The 19,325-nt window shown below is 39.7% G+C and overlaps 2 protein-coding genes across 5 annotated transcripts in view; one reads left to right on the forward strand and one right to left on the reverse strand.

The window, feature by feature from the left end:
• RFC1 (replication factor C subunit 1) overlaps window positions 1–13,414 on the forward strand; it is a 34,772-nt gene extending 21,358 nt beyond the window's left edge. For all 4 annotated transcript variants that reach the window (XM_069014254.1, XM_069014255.1, XM_069014256.1 and 1 more), the window contains 16 exons: window positions 989–1,096; window positions 1,631–1,810; window positions 2,185–2,289; window positions 3,299–3,692; window positions 4,593–4,702; window positions 5,984–6,098; window positions 6,541–6,629; window positions 7,655–7,792; window positions 8,186–8,281; window positions 8,377–8,475; window positions 8,905–9,059; window positions 9,175–9,292; window positions 10,218–10,363; window positions 10,830–11,043; window positions 12,114–12,305; window positions 12,870–13,414. In XM_069014254.1, coding sequence (XP_068870355.1) covers window positions 989–1,096; window positions 1,631–1,810; window positions 2,185–2,289; window positions 3,299–3,692; window positions 4,593–4,702; window positions 5,984–6,098; window positions 6,541–6,629; window positions 7,655–7,792; window positions 8,186–8,281; window positions 8,377–8,475; window positions 8,905–9,059; window positions 9,175–9,292; window positions 10,218–10,363; window positions 10,830–11,043; window positions 12,114–12,305; window positions 12,870–12,971 — 2,361 coding nt within the window. In that variant the 3' untranslated portion in view covers window positions 12,972–13,414. The remainder of the gene's footprint in view (window positions 1–988; window positions 1,097–1,630; window positions 1,811–2,184; window positions 2,290–3,298; window positions 3,693–4,592; window positions 4,703–5,983; window positions 6,099–6,540; window positions 6,630–7,654; window positions 7,793–8,185; window positions 8,282–8,376; window positions 8,476–8,904; window positions 9,060–9,174; window positions 9,293–10,217; window positions 10,364–10,829; window positions 11,044–12,113; window positions 12,306–12,869) is intronic.
• Window positions 13,415–13,794: 380 nt separating this feature from the next.
• Window positions 13,795–19,325, reverse strand: part of WDR19 (WD repeat domain 19) — a 39,338-nt gene continuing 33,807 nt past the window's right edge. Inside the window, exons 33-37 of the mRNA XM_069014253.1 lie at window positions 18,788–18,938; window positions 17,334–17,457; window positions 15,541–15,617; window positions 14,726–14,846; window positions 13,795–13,961 (exon numbers count right to left, since the gene is read on the reverse strand). Of these exons, the coding sequence (XP_068870354.1) occupies window positions 14,732–14,846; window positions 15,541–15,617; window positions 17,334–17,457; window positions 18,788–18,938 (467 nt within the window). The 3' untranslated portion in view covers window positions 13,795–13,961; window positions 14,726–14,731. The remainder of the gene's footprint in view (window positions 13,962–14,725; window positions 14,847–15,540; window positions 15,618–17,333; window positions 17,458–18,787; window positions 18,939–19,325) is intronic.

The following is a 19,325-nucleotide window of genomic DNA, read 5'->3' on the forward strand; positions in this document are numbered from 1 at the left end:
TAACTTGGTACTTTCAATCTCCTGGGTGGCTTTTAAGGATTTGAATTCTGGTAAGGCTGTAAGTTCTTTCCTTACAGCAGTTGTAAAACTATGGGGAAAAAATTAGCTGGAAAAGTGTAAATTAAACACATGAAGGACCTGAGGTTCTCTAATGCTCATTAAGGTGTGCAGGTACACTGCAAAATCAGTTCTGTACTTTTTTATGTTTAACTTTGCTGGAAAACACAGAATGCAGAAATTCTGACACTTATTTAGTGAGTGAAAACTTACTACTGATGTTAGCGTGGTGACTTTGAGGATCTGTGGTTAGAATGATAGGTGGCATTGTTTAGGGATTTGTATTTCTCTCCCCAGTCTCCTATTTTTTCCTACTATTGATACATTGTGTAGGAATATAATTTAGTGTTTTTATCTGATTCGGTAACTGTATTTGTCAAACACGGTCAGTTATTGGCAACATTAAAATGTACTTTTTAATAATACAGTATAAAGTACCCCATTTTGATAATTAAATAACAGTTGTAATTAGAAGGGAGAGCTTGCACCTCCTTTTGAAGTGAGTTTTTAACAGTTGTTAATTGATTAAGAAGCTTAAGTGTCTCCTAAAGTCTATTTCATAGTATTTCTACTTCTGTGTAAGTGTGGATCGCAAATTAAATAGGATGTGAATTTAAAGTGACAATTTAAGTGAGCATGTACATGTGCAGCAGAAAAATCTACAGAAACTTCACAATAAACAGTACATATTTTTTAAACTCTTAGGATTTTGAAATATTTTTAAAAGGAACAAGAAAAAAAATACCTCAAAACACAAACACCAAAAGCAAAGCAAGCTTCAGTATTGCATGTTAATAGATTAAAAACAAGCGTTAGACCTTGCTTTTCCTTTGGTGCGTGAAAATGTCTTAAACTGTGATGCTTGGTTTTATTTTGCTGTTTTCATATCTCTAATATGTATATTATTTCTTTTTCCCCTCTCCTGACCCAGTCTATAAGTCCTGAGGACTCTGAAAAGAAGCGAAACAACTACCAAGCTTACCGAAGCTTCCTTAATCGTGAGGGTCCGAAAGCACTAGGTTCCAAAGAGATACCTCAGGTAAGCTTGGCAACAGCAGGATTCTTTATATAGAGTGGAGTGTTTGGTAGACTTACTGCTGTAAGTGGTTTAACAGGTATTAACTAAACTGTTTCAAGACTGGTATTTTTTTCCAGTAAGAAGCATGTATTGGAAAAACCTAAATTGTAATGCAAAGCAGTGACTAAATGTAAGGAAGTGTACTAAAGAATTTGTATTCAGAACTTGGTTTAGGAAGTCAGATGATCAAAAATAGTTGCTGGTCTTAAAGTTGTAGATTGCTGTCACTAATTTGAATGACATACTATGCTTGAAGCACAGACTGCTACAATTATGATCAATCAGTCAGGTAAACAATGTGTGAAGTTTTGTTGGTAGTTATTCCCATTAAAGGCTTTTGAACTTTTAGAACTGTACCTAGTTAGGTATGATAGTCATCTTTGTAAAATTTCATAGGGTGCTAGACATGGTAGAGGGTTATAAAAGCTGATGGTTAAGAGCTATTTGGTAGAATTGCATCAGTAATGGCATTTTCTGCAATTTTCTGGTTCTTAGGGAGCTGAAAACTGCTTGGAAGGCCTGACATTTGTAATTACGGGTGTTCTGGAGTGCATTGAAAGAGATGAGGCCAAGTCTCTGATTGAACGTTACGGAGGCAAAGTAACCGGCAATGTCAGCAAGAAGACAAATTACCTGGTGATGGGGCGAGACTGCGGCCAGTCCAAACGTGAGAAGGTGAGTGCGTCCTGTGCCTGGCCGAAGGCAAAGTGAAACTGAATTGTTCCCCTCTCAAATGGGAATTTCCAGTATCCCTGCCAACAGAAAGCAGTGCAAACAATAAAGTGCATTTCTAAAATGAAAAGTTGCTGAGTGGCTTACAGCTTTGTTTTGTTTTTACTTCTGTGCATACATACACATGCGTGTATATGTATATGTGTATATATATCTATATCTATATCTATATCTATATCTATCTATCTATATATATATATATTCTTGTTGTTCTTGTTGTGTTCCTAGTCATAGTTTTCACTGGAAAACACTTTGAAATGAATTATGTAAATCCTAATGTAACTTGACTTTACATTTAATTCTTTCTTTTGCTCCAGGCATCAACTTTAGGTACAAAAGTTATTGATGAGGATGGTCTGTTTGATCTTATTCGAACTATGCCAGGCAAAAAGTCCAAATATGAGCTGGCAGCTGAAACAGAGGTATGCTTATAATAAACTTAGGGGATTAGGGTTTTTTTTTTTTGCTTTGGTTTGTTTTTAGTTGAAAGAAGTTTGTCTTCTGTTCCAGTAATAGTAACACCACAATCATCAGTTTGACCTTCAGGTTAAAAGTGAAAATTTTTCGTTTGTGCTTGAGACAAATGAGTCTGCTTGGGAGCTACAGGTTATTTTCCCACTCTGACATTATTCTGCATTTTAGGTACCTGACAGAGCAGGTAATTGCGTCTCCCTAGATGGTATCAGGTTTAAACAATAAGTATTTGTTAATTCTTTGGAATAAATAATTGTGACTGATACCATGTGGTACCCAGGCAGGCCCAGGGATATGTAAACTATGCGTATACATAACAGATCTTGTCTTTTTGTGGTACTTGATCTAAAAATAGTAAAGGTAATTTTTTCAGGCAATACCAAAGAAGAGGTAACAAGTTTTTTGTGCACATTTAAATTTAGGTCGTAGCGGCTGATACAATGTTACTAAAATCTGTGTTAGTGCTAACATGTGGTGCATTCAGTACAGACATGACTTATGCAAAGATACCATTAGTAGTGTCCTAGGGAAAAGCAACTCTAAGCTTATTAACTGATCACTTTCACTCCCTTTAAATTGCTTTGGGTTGAAGAACTCCCTCAAATATTGTTTTGCAAGAGCTTCATGGGTGTCTGACCACTTGTTCCAACCTGACAGTCAGTTCAGCATTGTATGATGCTTCAGGCTTTGTGAGTAAGGGGACTGCTTTTGGAATGACCAGAACACTTGCTACCTCTTTTTTGTGGGTTGTGCTACAGAACCTGGTGACGCTGTGTTTAGCAGTGTTTTATTTCTCAGAGAGTATTTCTATATCTGCTCTTGAAACTTTTTTAATCAATACATAAGCTTTGTCACTTTCTAAGCACTCCTGTAGTTGTGTAAATAAATATGCTGTTTATTTACTGCATGTTTTTTTCTTTAATTTATTTTTAAATTTTTTACTTTCATTTTCCTAAGGCAGAGAAAGTGGAGTCAAGACCTAAAAAGACACCTCAGAAAACTGAAGCTGGAAAAAGGAATTTTAGCCCCTATAAAAGGGAAGCTAATAATAAGTACAAATCTACTCCTGAAAAAGGAGATAATGCCAGATCTGCCAAGAGAGAAACCACTGCTATTCGGAAGCTAACGGACTTTAAACATCACACAGTAGGGGAGAAAGAAGCCCCAAAACCTAAGGGGAACTTGGTTTCTGAGGTTAATGAAGATGGTACAGAGAAATTGTTATGGGTAGATAAATACAAGCCTGTATCTCTTAAGGCAATTATTGGACAGCAGGGTGAGCAAAGCTGTGCCAATAAACTGCTCCGATGGCTCAGAAATTGGCACAAGAATATCTTGGAAGATGGACAAGGTGACTGGCCTGGTTAACTTTTCTCTGTATTCTTCCATGCTAGTCATGCTGCTTGCATCCCTGGACCAGTGAGGGCATTGGTGGTAGCAGAGCAACTCTAGAAATCGGGAATAAGGCTGCAGCTGGATGCATTTTTAGCAGCAGTTGAGCCTGAGTTTTTTTGGTCAAGTAGTTGTTCATGTACTACCCACCTCCCCACCTCAAAAAAGAGCAGAAAAATGTGTTTCAAAAGATTTTTTTTCCCCAAGTGTTAGGTTTCATTTTTACAAAAAAACCCAGAGTATCCTAGGTGCGATGTATCTAAAAATGGCCTTGTGTTGAGCCTATTATTTCTTCCTCAGCAAGAGGAAGTAGGTTAGGCACTGCCAGTGGTGAAGATACAGGATAACAGCAGGTCTAAAGGGCTGTTGGCATGCATGGGGGTGAATTGTCAAAGTCCTGGCTCTGGCAAGTGCATGTGTCGACAGTTTGTCATCCTGTAGACGGACAGGTTTAAAATAGGGTTTTGGTTCAGCAGTAGTGGGTAGTGGGGTTTTTGTGTGTGTTTTTGTGTGTGTTTGGGGTTTTGGGTTAATTTGTTTGTGGTGGTGTGTGGGTTAGGTGGTGGTTTTGGTTTTTTATGTATATGATATGGTTGTGAGGAAAGTGCTGAAATTGTTGTATTACATTAATAGCACTTTTTAGTATTTTTCAGTTCAAAATCACTGCAAATCATAAACTGTGAGCTGTTTTAAGCTGCTTTTCCCAAAGTGGTTATGATGCAGCTGTGTATTCATCTTTGGATGTTCTTATCAGGCCTTAAATGAGGAAAAATTCCAATGAAGCCTGATACCTCTAGAAGCATGCAGTTTGTTTTATAATTACATACCTAGGTAAAACCTGAAATCCTTTTTTTAATAGCAAAACCCAATAAAACTGGAAGCAAAGATGATGGGACAAGTTTTAAAGCAGCTTTACTTTCTGGTCCACCTGGAGTTGGTAAAACTACTACAGCTGCTTTGGTTTGTAAGGTGAGTTCATAGTAATGGTTGTTCCCAGCATTTCTGTGTTACATATTAATTCAGTGTGCATGTGGGTGTGCTCTGAATGACCAGGGTCTGCTCTCAGCCAAGTTGCACCTGCTCAGAACAGGGTTACAGGTGAAAGTATGTGGTTGTTTAGATACCTTTATCAGGTCTGAGGTGAGAAGGTACACCAATGGCTGTCTGCATTTCTTTGTTACATTGAGAGGAAGCATATCACAGTATGTTGAACAATTGGAGATGATTTTCCAAAACTGAGCATTCAGCACTAGTTCTGCAAGTCGGAGGATATTTGCACTAAATTTAGTGGGAGTCAAATTCTGGCAAGCTTTTTGAAAGCCTAAGGTCATGGTTTGTATATATCTAACAGAGATATATTTCCCAGATTTCTTCTAAATTGAAATACTGCTTTAGGGTGAGAGAAATTGACAGGGCTGTGTGTCCATTTCTAAATCTGAATTTAGAAATTGGTTGTATTGAGTAACTCTTAATCCTCTTCCCTGCCCTTGTCCTCCCTCCCGCATACCTTAGAGCTTTGTGGCAACAAGTTGATGCCACACCTAGAACTTTAGAAAAGGGGAATGTGCTGTCTTGGGCTCATTTTTTTTCTCAAAGCATGTTTTTTTCTGTTTCTGGTTTCCAGCCTGGCTTGCTCTCAACTGCCTGAGGACTCTGCAGAGCATTTCTCTGTGTTCTGGCTGCCTCTTGCAGGAGAGTTTGCTGATAAAGGAACAGCTGGCATTAGTTGTGTCAGGGACTGACTGAAGCGTTAGTGCTGCTAGGGGAGCCATGTGTTTCCTATTGGTTAAATAGTTAAAAGCTTCTCTTTCCTGCAGCTTTCAGAGCCAGGTGGTATGTTTCTTTGTTATGCAGCTGGAAATACGGAGCATGGAGTTTAGCCGGCCTTGGCTCCTAGCTCTGTTTCTATCCTTGCTGGCAGTTCTGTTAACCTTCTAAAACTTAGTATGTGCCACTGACTTCAATGCTTCCCATCCCCCTCAATTAAAACAAAACTAAAACCAACCAAACAAAAAAAAATCCCCAACAAGCAACCAAAAAATCCAAAACAAAAACAAACAAACCAAAAAACCCCACCATAAACCAAAAAAAAATAAAAATAATCTCTTTTGGGCCTATCTGTTCCACGCATGGTTATAAATATTTTTGAAGTGCCAGAGAAAAGGAGTATAAGGAGAGAAAGGAATCGAATCTGTATGATTTTTCACTGATCTGTGTTCTCACTTTTTGTGTGGTTTGTATTTGGACCAGGAACTGGGGTATAGCTACGTGGAGCTGAATGCCAGTGACACTCGCAGCAAGAACAGTCTAAAGGAAGTAGTTGCTGAATCACTTAACAACACCAGCATCAAAGACTTCTATTCTGGTGCGTCTGTTGTTTGAAGGAGATCTTTGTTATATTAGGAGTCTGGTTACAGGAAAGACAGAGCTTCCTTATTACACAACTGTGTTAGGAATTTACCTTGCTTGTCAGGTGGAGGGACTTGGCTCTAATAGGGATGGGTTCTTGTAGTAAGCTGTTATATTTCTTCTTCAATTTAGAATTAAGTCCTGGTATTTGTAGAATGAGTTGTTAATCTGTACAAGCTAGTCAGGAACTCTGCAGTTGCTCCTCTGTTCCATGGGTCTTGTTTCTAAGAAGATGACATGAGGTTATAGTCTGGTCTGTGAACATAGACTCATGTGATCAAGTGGCAGAGCCAGCACCTTAGTTGCCTAGGGTGGGGTTACCTTACTTAGCATTCGGTAAAACTCCGAGCAAGACTCCTTTATTCCCATCTCATTTTCTTATCCATATTCATTTTCAGGTGCATCCTCATCAGTTAGCGGGAAACATGTATTGATCATGGATGAAGTGGATGGTATGGCAGGCAATGAAGACAGAGGAGGGATTCAGGTGAAGCCACTGTAGTTCCTAGCTAATGCCATTGCCAAGAGCACCATATATAGGAGAAAATAGTCAAGCCACTCTACTGTCCTCAACCCATGGTCCATAAACAAACTCTGTGCAGAGTACAGTCTGATGTGTTTTAGAAGCCTTTGTGTCAGAATTGTGCACTGGCAGAGGGGGGAAAAAGGATACTTGTGTAGAAGCCTGGAGTGATGAACTTGAGTGTGTACATTTTAAAACAGGTACATTTATCCTAAGGTATCTCTAAGGTGACAGCTACCTGCAGTGGGGTTCATTAATCTGGCTGGGACTGTTGCTCTTTTGCATAGGCAGTAACACTGAAGTAACTAATGTGTGGCATAGGCAGCAGCATCCTTTGTTCTCTTTAGTAGCTCCAGTTTTAGCTCCTGAGGATTTCCTATGGTCACATGCAGTACTTTGACAGTGAAGGCCATACAGATTTTTGGCTCAGATGCAGGTATTTTCAGTGCAGGAATATGAAACTGAACTGAATTTCACCTTCATTAGAGCTGGCAAAGTTTGTTCTGGCAAGCCTAAAAATGATGGAAGCCTCAGGCTTGAGCTCTTGGAGCAGGGATGAGCTGATGTTTTTACTTTCTGCTTCTTCATTTGTGGCAGGGTGCAGCCAGAAAGCTGTGTGCTCCTTCTGGGCATAAGCCAGGTCAAACTGGCCTGTGGAGAAATTAAGTCTAGTTCTGCAGGTGGACAGCTCTACTCTGGGCTATTGGTCTTCATTGCTTCTTGAAGGAAGCTCCAAACATGATTGCTGGAAGTAGACAGTGGAAGTGGGTAGGCAGCAGATCTCTTGCAGCTGAATAGAACAGCAAGTGAAAACAGTAGGCAAGGGGGCTAGGTTTGCACTGTGTAGAAATTTGAGTGCAGCAGGAGGAGTGTTATGGACCTGGAATCTGTCAAAGATCTGATTTAAGGCAGGGACTAATGCTGCTTGGTATGACATTCTAATAATTCTTATTATCCAGATTATCTGATGTAATGTGTTTAAATTACAGGAGCTGATCGCTTTGATCCGACACACGAAGATACCCATCATTTGTATGTGCAACGACCGCAACCATCCTAAAATCCGCTCCTTGGTCCACTACTGCTTGGATCTTCGTTTTCAGAGACCTCGTCTAGAACAGATCAAGGTAAGCAGGTTGTGGCTTTATGGACTGCACTGAATTACTATCAGTAACTTCAGTTTTTATGTGGCAGAGTTTATTCAGAATTGGATACACCACTTAATGGATCATCTCAGTGAGTAGCTGCTTTTTGGAATGAATTGTCTGAGTTCTTCTTCCCAAAGCCTTTTGGATTTTAGATGCCTGTCTTAAAAATATGTCCAAAATGGGTTTTTCTAAATGAACATGCTCTTTTTTGCACCAGTGGTAAATCTTGGTTTATGAGAGAAAATTTGAGCCATATGTGCTTTAAAAATTTAGAAAAATATGTACTGCTCTTTTATAGATGCGTCAGTATGTTCTGCTGGGGGAAGAGTTCGTACGAATTCTCTAGTGACAGTTTCTCAATTGTGATTACAGGGTGCCATGATGTCTATTGCATTTAAAGAAGGTTTAAAAATTCCCCCACCTGCTATGCAAGAGATAATCCTGGCAGCAAACCACGACATCAGACAGGTCAGTACCCATTCAGCATCAGTGACTGTTCAGATAGCAGATTATGTATATTGACTTCAAAGTATTTGAACAGTATTTTAATTTTTTTTCTTCAGGTTTTACATAATCTTAATATGTGGTGTGCAAGAGATAAATCATTGACTTATGATGAGGCTAAAACAGATGCCAGCAGAGCCAAAAAGGACATCAAATTGGTAAGTGTCAAATACTGGTTTGACTTTTACTGTCATATTCTGATATCGTTGCTAGGCTTTTATGAGCATCTTTTGAACTGAAGCACTGAACTAAAGCCTAGATGCCAAGTGCTATCACATTTGCCACAAATAGTTGAAGAGTAGTATATCAAGGACTGAGTATATATTTTGATGTACTGGTGTCTTACGTAAGATGTAATTATGAAGTCATACTTCTCATCCTTTGTCCTCTGTTTAGGAGATGATTCTCTTAATATCAAAAGTAAAACACAGTTCTTTAAACTGGTGAAGTTCTAGGGTGGAAATACTGAACATGGAGCTTGTACGGATGAGTCAAGATGCTCCTGGATACTAACTTTGTTGATACTGTGCTGTGTCTTTTTGTGTTGACCTTCTAGCTGCTGACTTCTTGAAAAATCATTTATTTAGGGCCCTTTCGATGTTGTCCGGAAGGTTTTCACTACTGGAGAGGAGGCTGCTCGTATGTCTCTTATAGACAAATCAGATCTTTTCTTCCATGATTATTCGCTAGCTCCTCTCTTTGTACAAGAGAACTACGTGCATGTGAAACCGGCTGCTGCTGGGTGAGTTACTCCAAGCCCTAAATTGACATAGGCTTTTGTGTCAGGGAGTCAAAGCAGACTAAAACCTATCTGCACATTTCTGCTTTGTAATACAGTCAACTTCATTTTTTTCTAGAGGTAACTTAAAAAAGCACTTGGTGCTCTTGAGTAGAGCAGCTGATAGTATATGTGATGGTGATATAGTGGACAAGCAGATTCGTAGCAAGCAGAACTGGAATCTTCTTCCAACACAGGTGAGCACTTCTCACTTATTTTATGTCCTTTAAGGAGTGTCCAGGGTTAAAGATGGTTCTGTGGAAATTGGCTTTTCAGTATAATTATATGATCTGTATAGTTCATACTTCATGTGGTATTCTCTGTTCCACTGGTCATCAGAAGAGTTTGCCATAGCCATGTTGTTGAGCTCATGCTGCAACATGGAATGAAGTCTTCTGAAACTTTGAAAAGTTGGACTGTCACGAGGCATAGAAGCACATGGTATGTATCACTTGTGCAGTTACAAGCCTGCTCTGTCCTTCCTCTCACCAGGGCAGGATTTCTCCCAAAACACAGAGGACTGAAGCTTGGTCACTGTGCTTCTTTTAATTCTCACTGAAACACTGACAAGACTTGTGCTTAAAGGATTATGACTGGCATCAGAGAATGCATTGTAGGTGAAATTGGAAGGTACCTCTGGAAGTCGTCTAGGTCACCCCCCTGCTCGGTACAGGTCCAAAGAGCTGAATTGCTTAGGAACATAGCTAGCTGACTTGATGTAGATTTGCAGTGTTCTTTGGAAATGTCTCCTTCACCATGTCTGTGTGCTGGAGATCACAGCAATTGTTTGTGTGAAGTCAGCTATTTGTCTGACTGCACTCTAAACTGGACATGAGAAAAGGCCATGTTTGGGGTTTTTTTCTGGGTTTTGAAACCCTGATGATTTCACAGGTATTTTAGAACATGGTAACGAACAGGATGATACAAGAGGTGAAGCTGTAACCCAAGAGGGATTGAACAGAAACAAGCAATTGAGAGAGTTCTCTTAAAATAAACCGTTTCCACTGTGGCCCTGTGTTGACTGCCCCTCTTCCTTGGGGACAGTGCACTGCAGGGCAATGTGTCATGGTGTCCATGAGACTTCAGTGTGATTTGAGTTTGGCATGTGTGTTACTTTTTCAGGCTATTTATGCCAGCGTTCTCCCTGGGGAGCTGATGAGAGGTTACATGTCCCAGTTTCCTGTCTTTCCCAGCTGGCTGGGGAAATTTTCATCCACAGGCAAACATGATCGTATCATTCAAGAACTGGCAATGCACATGAGTCTCAGGTAGTACTGACATTCCTCTGATACAGTTCTTTATCGTGCAGTTCATTACCTACCATCAATTCCTTGCTGTGCTTGGTGCATACAAGTGACGCATTCATGTGTTCTGTGAATGTGCTCCTATGTTGTTGGTGACCCTTTTCTCAGTGCTTAATTTGAACAACAGTCAAGCTGGAAACACTATTAGTATAATCAGAAGTACCTTGCCTTTTTTGTTTTTCCCCCAAAGTTGTTTCTCAGTTAGGGACATGTTTCCCCCAACGGTTTGGTGTTCAAATACCTTGCACTGGTTATCCCTAGTGCAGGTATGGCAAAAGGAATGGCACAGTACAGCTTGCATTTTGATCTTAAGGCAGCTGATTGTTGATTTGCTGAGGGCCTTCTTACCTACTTGTTCTTGTCTTTAGAAGCCAGTGGTGGTGGTTGGACAGATTCACTTACTCAGTACTTTATTTTCAATTTGAAAAAGAACTCAGACATGCAAGAGGACAGTAAATATGGAATATTTGTCATATTTGCGGGATGCACTTGTCCAGCCCTTGAAAGACTTTGGAGCAGATGGTGTACAACAAGCTATAACATTTATGGACTCCTACTGCTTGATGAAAGAAGATGTTGAAAATATAATGGAAATAAGCACATGGGGAGGCAAACCCAGTCCTTTTTCAAAGCTGGATCCCAAGGTAAAATTCACCAGTGAATTTTTTAGTTTTCTTCTATATCTTAAAAAAGAAATCCTAGAAGAATTGTTACATGTGCTTTGGAAAGGCTGAAGTTGGTGCACCAGCTTAACCGTAATTGGTAGTAGGCTTTGTGAATCAGCTGTCAAACATACCACTAAAAGGTCGGGGTAGGTCCTAAAACATAATCAGGCTGTGCTTCACTCAGGAGTCTTACACTTTTTGTTCCTGGTGTGAAGTATTACTGGGAGTCAGTTGCGTCTTGGTGGATATAGAAGCGGAACACAGAAGGACAGGGAAAAGCTGGTACCTTTCTACACGCAATCTCTGGCTGTAAGGTCTGTGCCCTTCAGGCACAGCCCTGCCATTCTTACCATCCTGGAAAGAGGAGGGACACACAGCTGCCTGGGTTATAGAGCAGGCACTGCATTCAGAGGCTGCCTCGCAGGTTGCACCTTTCACAGTCCTGTTAGACAGAGCTGCCAGACCTGGGGCACTTCATGTGCTGCTCCTCCAGTGTCCAGCTACTCCACTCCAGTGGTTGGGACCCTCACCTGGTACACGGTGACCTTAAGCTCAAGTTGCTGTTACAAACTAGGCAGATGTGATCTGAATCATTATCTCCCTCATCCAGGTCAGGTGCTCAGGGAAAGAGAAGAATCTGCTGGTAACTAAACCTACACTACGATCAGGTGTTTACCCCTAGTCTGAATATGCTGCTTAGTCTGGCAGGTGTACAGTGCTGCTGAAGGGGGCTCTGGTGTGACTTGGATTGTAGCAGACTTGTGACTTAGGTGGTAGCAGAACAACAGTGCTGAAATTATTGCAAGCCTAAGCAAGAAACATCTGAAGCTGCACATTTTATTTGAGGATTATGTGGGACTCATTTAAAATAAGCGTTCACCATACAGCTCGTAAATGCTTTTTGTGTCCTTTTTGAGAGTGTCCCCTTCTATGTATCTTTGGTCCATCTTTCCAAAGGAAACTTGATATGCAATCTCCAGGTAAGGTGGTTAGCTAACAATCTACAGTTCCTAAATTGATGCTCAGTTTCCTTCCTTCCACCCTGATAGGTCAAAGGAGCTTTGACACGTGCCTACAACAAAGAGGCACATCTGACTCCATATTCACTTAGTTCTGTCAAGGCATCTAAAAGGCAGTCGGGATCTGCAGTGACTTTAGATCTGAGTGAAGACTTGAATGTGGAAGAGGTGCAGTCTGATGAGGATGAGCAAGATACTGTTGACAGTGATGCAATGATTAAGGTGATTTAATTTCCTCAGTATTAAATGACCCCACTGAAGTGCTGGGACTTTTTTTGTTTTTAGTTACCTTTCTGTGACTTTTAACATCATCTGAATGAATTAAGAAAAAAATCATAGTAGATATTAAATATATAAGCTCTCACCTTCTGAATTTTTAACTGGTGGTAGTGTGGAAAAGTCTAAGTTACTTCCAGCTATTGTCTTAGGTTGGACCAAAGTGAGACATCACTCCAAATCTATGAGTTCTGCATTCAATTCCAAAACTTAGTAATATTTTAAGTGTTGGTGAGGATGGTGCCAGTGGCAAGGAGCCAGCCACAGGCCTGTGCCTGTGGTTACCACAGATGACAATTCTAGTAATACCTTTGGTAGGTATCACCAAATGGGGAACTGTGGTCAGCCCTTAAGACTGAATATTGTAGCCTGTACTCTCCATGGCATTTAGAAACTTCACACCTGAAAGGGGAGGGAAAGAGGTGGCTTTTTCCTTAACACTGACTACAGTTAGACTGAAACTTTTGTCAAGTTGCAGTTGGATTTTAAACTGTATATTTCTGTTTGTAGCAAAAAAAGGTGAAGTCTTCCAAGCTGACAAAAAGAGAGAAAAATGAAGAAACAACAAAAAAAGAAGGGAAAAGAAAAGAGAAAACAAGACATTTAGAGTAAAATCTTGCTTTGGACACAGCTTTGCTTATCTAACTTCTGGCAAGAACATGAAACAGATCCAGTGCTGCAGCTGAGAAAGCAGAACCAGTGCGTTGAAAATGCTCCTCTTATAGAGGTGCTGTAGCTCTTGTGCTCTCACACAATGTCCTGCTGTGCTTACTCTTGACATGGTACATGTTACAAGCTGTAACTGTCTTTGTGCAACAGACACCAGGTGCATGAACATGCTGAAAATGTCATGCTTAGTTACCTGGCATTTCTGCTGAGTCTTCCTAGGACTTCACTACATTTTTTTTTTAATATAAATCCCCTGACATTATGTGGTGAAGTCTTGTAAATAGTACACGATGCAAAAACCCCATATATAAATGGCATATTTGTATATTATAGAAATTAAGCAGCACATAAAATTACAATAAAATGTTTCACAGAACTCTTTTAAAGCTTTGGTTAAGTTCATGGAGTGTTCTGTCCTGTCTCCTTTCTTTACTCCACAGTTTTGTCTTTCCTTTATGTACATCATGTGGCATTTCTCTTTTCCTGTAACTTCCCTTTTGTTCATTTAAAGACACAGAAAAGCAGTGAGGTGTATTTAGTTCCAAAACTTGACTAGCCTGTACTTGTACAAGTTATATCTTTAATCAAAACCAGAAAGGAATATTTAAAGAGTAAGAAATGTTTAATTGAAAATAGTCGTAACAGTTCAGAACTGATACTGAAAAAGAAAACAGTAGGGAAGTGGTTCTTCCTGCCACTCACATAAAAAAGATGGCCCCGTGGTTCGTCTTTGGTGCAGATAAAATGCAGATTTTGTTTGAAAGAATTATCAATCAGTTTTATTACTACAATAAACCAAAGTACAAAATTTATCAAAACCTAATAGTTACAGATATCACAAAATAGAAGTGATGTAGTTGTTATTAGGCCTTTGTGGGGAAAAGATGTAGTAATAGAGTTTTCCTTGCTGCTTGCCAGCCAACAGAGGCAGCTCTGAAAATAAGCAGAGGTGGTTAATCATATTCTGAGATACATTGTGATAGCAGATCAGGAAAAATAAAATCAACTAAAAATTTCTCCAAAAGAACTTAGGTGCACTACTCTGACCCACAGCTGCATTTTCACATAAGCTGTCCACACTAGTAAATCTGCCTTGAAATGTCAACATTACTGAGGAGGATTGTTAACTCATTTTCAGTTACCAGATTTTTAAAAAAAACAAAGTCCTGAATCTAAGTGTTTGGTATAGACCGAGCTATGCTGTCATTCTTTGAAGTATGAGTATTTCAGGCTGTTATCAACTTGTTGCTATTATCCTGGGATCGATTCTGTTAAATAGGCATGTTAAGATCATGGAACCTGCATTTTGGATTTGCTCCTTCCAGTTAGTACCCCTCTTGTTCTCTCTCCCTGCACTTAAACCCTTGTTGATAGATCTGTAGAAGTTTGGATGATGCAGGCATCTTCACACTGTTTTCTGTGCTACTCAAGCACACCTGGTGTTCAGGAACATGTTCCAAACCAGAACATGTGTGGTGGTCATAGGGGTAAACCGAGTTAAAGCCCAATTTACCAACCAGGTTAGTTGCAGTAGCAAAACCTACTGGTGTTTGCATGCCTGAGGGCAAACAGGTGGCAGAACTGGGTCTCAAGTTATCTGAGGTGTTGACCCAGGCTGTAAGTTAAGATTCCTTACTGGGAAAAACTCTTGTCTTCTGGAATGAGCCCTGTTAAGTAAAAAGTACTGTAGGACATACCTGAATTTAATGATCCTCATCTTCTAGTTTGAGGTACTCTGTGCAATCAGTTATTTTCATAAGATCAACAATGTTAATCCTTTCAGAACACATGGGACACGTGTTTTCAGTCTGTAACATGCTGTGTTAAAGGAAGAGTAATTAGTCAAAAGCTAATTCTAATATTTTTCAAAGTAAGCTGGGCCCAAGGCACAAAGCCTAGAGCAGAGTTCTGACCAGTGCTATGTAGCAAGTGCAGGACAGAGCAATGGCTGCTTCTGTCTACAGGGAGCAAAGGTTGGTTTGTTTTCAACATTTGAGAACTAACACCGCAGCAGGAAGGCTGCTGCTGTTTGCAGCATTTAAACGTGTAACAGAGGAGGTTTTAACAGCTTCAGAGTTCCTGACATTGGAACAGAGCTATCCAATCCCATTGCCACATGTGATTATCAGGGACAAAATATTATTGCTGTCTTAGTCTGTACCTAATTCTATGTGCATTTTGTTTTGGGGATTGCTAGTGTGCCTGTGTTCCTGCCCTGCCCCCATATGACGCCTTCTTCCTGGACAGAGCCGAGACCTTACACAAGCTCACCATCCATCTTCATTACTGTTCCTGTTGGAGCCCTGCATTACTGGCCCAATTCTTTATCATACCACATCATTTGGTCAACTTTGAAGCAATGTTTTGTGTCTTAGGTGCAACTACCAAGTAAGAGGGATTCCTCTTCCACCCAGCCCAGCTGTTACATGTTTTTAGTACCAAATGACCCATTTGCTGCTAAAATATGGACAAACATTGGAATACTGCAACAGAAAAAAAAATCCCAACTTACTTTTTGAATTCTGAGTAGAGGGCAGGAAAGTCACAGTGTGGGCAAACTGTCCAGTCATCGCGTACCATGTGCCGACCCTGCACACAAAAACTGCAGGTAACGAAGGGGCAAGTGCTGCCCAAGTACAGTGAGCATTTACTTTTGGACTTGTTGTTGTGAAAAAGTCTCAGCTACTGAGTTCTAAGATCTTGAATAAAAGCCCCATAGTAGTGTTACTGTAGATTGATTACTGTGTCAATTCTGTAACTAGAAAAGGAGCTCTCAAAGAGGTGCAGTGTTTTCATCATCATTCGCATTCCTCTTTTAAAAATGGAAATCTAAAAATGAATTGAATTACAGGGTTTAGAATTCTTTCAGTTTGGCAATTCTAGAATGCTATCTGTAGATCTGTATCCAGAGCTGTACCTAAATCTGCTGGCATTTTTGGTGTTGTATATGACATACCAAAAATGCCCCCAAAGCCACGGCACCTGAGCACAGCAGGTCGCATTCAACACTAAGTTTGTGAGCCTGCCTGGCCTTTGCCTCTTTACATTTTGTCTTTTTTGCTACAGTTTAACTAGTTTACTTTTTATAGAAGGAATTTGTATGTATGTTTTCAATACTGTAAAAACACAATAGCACCTTGAACTATACTAAGAGATTTATGCTCTAATGGGATATGCAGCAGCAGACACTGACTCTTATTAGATATTTGAAAATGCCACAGTGTTAATGATATTACAAACACCTGTGACATAAACAAACTAAGGCCAAGATGGAGCCTAAATAAATACTGCGTAACGTAGTAACATGTACATTGTGTTTGGCTCATAAAATTATATTTAAAATCCTTTGTTTTCCTGAAGATATTACTTCTAAAGTATACCTGTCATTCTGCTAAACCAGTAGAGCAAAAAGACCCCCACATAATGGATATTAATTTTTTGTAAGACTTAATTCTTTAGTTTTAATAAAGAATGTTAACTCTAACATTTGTTCCCTGTTCAAGTAAGTTGTCTTTTTTTTCTGCAATTTTAGTATGACAATTCACATGAAGCCAATAAAGATTGTTAGTTATACAGTAGCTGTACAGTAACTTCCAGCAGGAATGTATGCCATCCCTACCTTTTCAGTACACTCTAAAGAAACAAAAAATGTTAGAACTTCTCATTTCTGTAAGGATCAGTAATGTAAGAAATGCTGAGATCACTGGCTGAACCATTAACTTTAGAAGTGTTTAAATTTCCCTAAAACAGATTTTTGAAGTTTTGTTGGGGTTTTTGTGTTTAGTTGATTGGTTTAGTTTTTAAATTTTTTTTTAATTTGAAGTCTTGGCAGCCTGGAGCTTAGGGGAGGAGGACTGTGCCCTCCACAAGCTCCTGTACATGGAAAAGGAGAGGGGACTTATGTTAGTTCTCTGAGCACTAGAGCACCTAGGCAGAGGGCTGAGCTGGGAAGGCACCAGCAGCACAATCCTGTCTGTTCGCCCAAGTGCACCAACTGCACCAAATGTGTGTGCTGGGGATTCCTGGTGCTCCACCTGCCTTCTCGGGAAGCTGAAGTCTCCCAAAATGCCTTCCTAGTTTTACTGGGACCCTCAAATGCCTGCTACTTGTAGGTGGCAAGTGAGGACACTGTGATAGCCAAAGACAAAAAGAAATTTAGTAACACCTTAGAAAAACCCATAAATGCATAACACCACCTAGCTTGGATCCACTAGCAAACTAAAGATGTTCAAATGAACTTATTTTTAGAAGGGAAAGCAGCTTTGCCTTTACTGTCACACTGCAGGAAGCACAGTAGACACTCACAGTTGCAATGCAGTATGGAAGGTTGTTTTTACAGCTGGGACACAGAAGTTCACACTCTGGGAGCTGGAAAGCACAGTAGGGACAGGCTGTTGTTGGCTCTTCTGTCTCAGTAGTGTCTCGACGTCTAAAACACAGATACAGCTGTGAATAAAACCCTCAGGCTGTTTGAACTTAACAAAGCTCTTTTACAATGCCTTTGATACTTAGCAAGTGTTTTTCCTCTGAGTTACTTGCATAGCTTCCAGCTGCTATTTTACATTCTATCAGCTCTTTCCTTTTAACTATCACCCAAGCTTCATCACAATTATGTCAACTCGGAAATAGGTCATTTTCCATTTAATTAGAAACACCATCTTTTAAAAGCTGTAACAGATCCTAATACTTTGAAAGATTTCAAAACTCAGGGTCTATATGTATTGACTATAAAGCTGTGGTTTCTTTGTTTCAGAGTTTTTCTGTGGCAGGACCACAAAGAACAGGAGTGACAAAAAACTGGCTTTCTGGTAGGATTATACAGCTTCTAACTGCCTCCAAAAACGCTGTAAGAAGAGTTTCAGAGAAATGACATAAAAATCAGTATCCATTAAAAAATTATGTAAGCTGAGACTCTTCAGGTCCTGAAAATACTTAACTGATAGAAGGGAAATAAATAAAATATAGAGGTGTTTAAAATCATGAATAACACAGAAAAGGGTAGATCTCTCCTAAGAAGAAAACTATGAGGCATCACCTTAAACCAGCTAGAGACCAGTCTTGACATAATGGAACTTCTTGTTGTAGGAGTCACCTGTCATTAAAAATTTACATGGCTTTAAGCAGAGAGATTGGATAAGCTCATGGAGAGCTTAGAGATTTAATAAATAAATACCTGAACCACCCATATGAGCTCAGCAAGTCCCTGAGCCTTGGTTAGAGACTAGTAGAATAAATGAGAAAGTGTTACATATGCGTGCCCTGCTGTTTTACAGTTACCTACACTTCCTCCTCTGGCAGAAAATATTGGCTAGGATCTACCAAAACAAAACTTCAGATAAGGAAGAAAATGTCAAGAATGCATATATTTTATTTGCCATCCCATTCTTTTTTATCTTAGCCATTTAGTCAGTAGTCTAAATCATACACGAGCACAATGCTGGTGCTGTAGTAGCCAACAGTTTGGCTGTGGATTCTCAACTAGAGACCAACTAAACCTGTAGGGCTGCACTTGTGTCTGTATGGACAAGATTGAAAAGTTACTGCTGGTTAGGAAGCATTTTACATGCACATTGCATTTAAGGCTTATTGCATTCAAGGGAAGCCTTTGATTCTCAGAGAAGGGTGGGAAATGGTTCTTAGCCTTTCAAATAAAAGACAGTGAAAAAATATGAAAACAGCCTATAGGCTTTATGAGCAAAAAGAGCATTGCAAATAAAGCCTTGACAGGTGATTGTGTGCATTTGATTAACATCACTCACCTGACCACAGTTTCAATTTTCTTTTTATATTTAGGATCTATTTTACACCGATACTCAGGTCTCATCAACATAGCAGCAAAACTGAAGGCTGAGTTTTTCAATCCTGCTCGGTGACACTCAATCACAGTTGAAGTCAAAATTGGCACAATGTCTGTAACAGAATGAAACTATGTCAAATATTTATTTACCAATATTAATGTTAAAAACCTTTGAGCTAATACAGCTAAAAAAGTACTGATGAAGAAAGACTTATTTTTCTTCTTTTCCATGGTACACAGTTGCACAATTTGGGCCATTCCTCGAACCATATACAAGAAAACCATGGTTTCACCTCTCACTGCCTCGCACTCCTGAAGCTCAGCATGGCAGCACGAATGTTCTGATTATAACCATGTCTCCCAAATCTGGTCTGCACTCTTTAAAGCCTACTTTTTAGTCTACATTTTCCATGTACCCAAAAATCATTTTCAAAAAAGGTCAATTAAAATTTTGTGATAAAATCCCAGAGCCAATCAGTTCATTACACAGAATCCTGAGA

The sequence above is a fragment of the Aphelocoma coerulescens genome, chromosome 4, assembly GCF_041296385.1.
Source record: "Aphelocoma coerulescens isolate FSJ_1873_10779 chromosome 4, UR_Acoe_1.0, whole genome shotgun sequence".
NCBI lineage: Eukaryota > Metazoa > Chordata > Aves > Passeriformes > Corvidae > Aphelocoma > Aphelocoma coerulescens.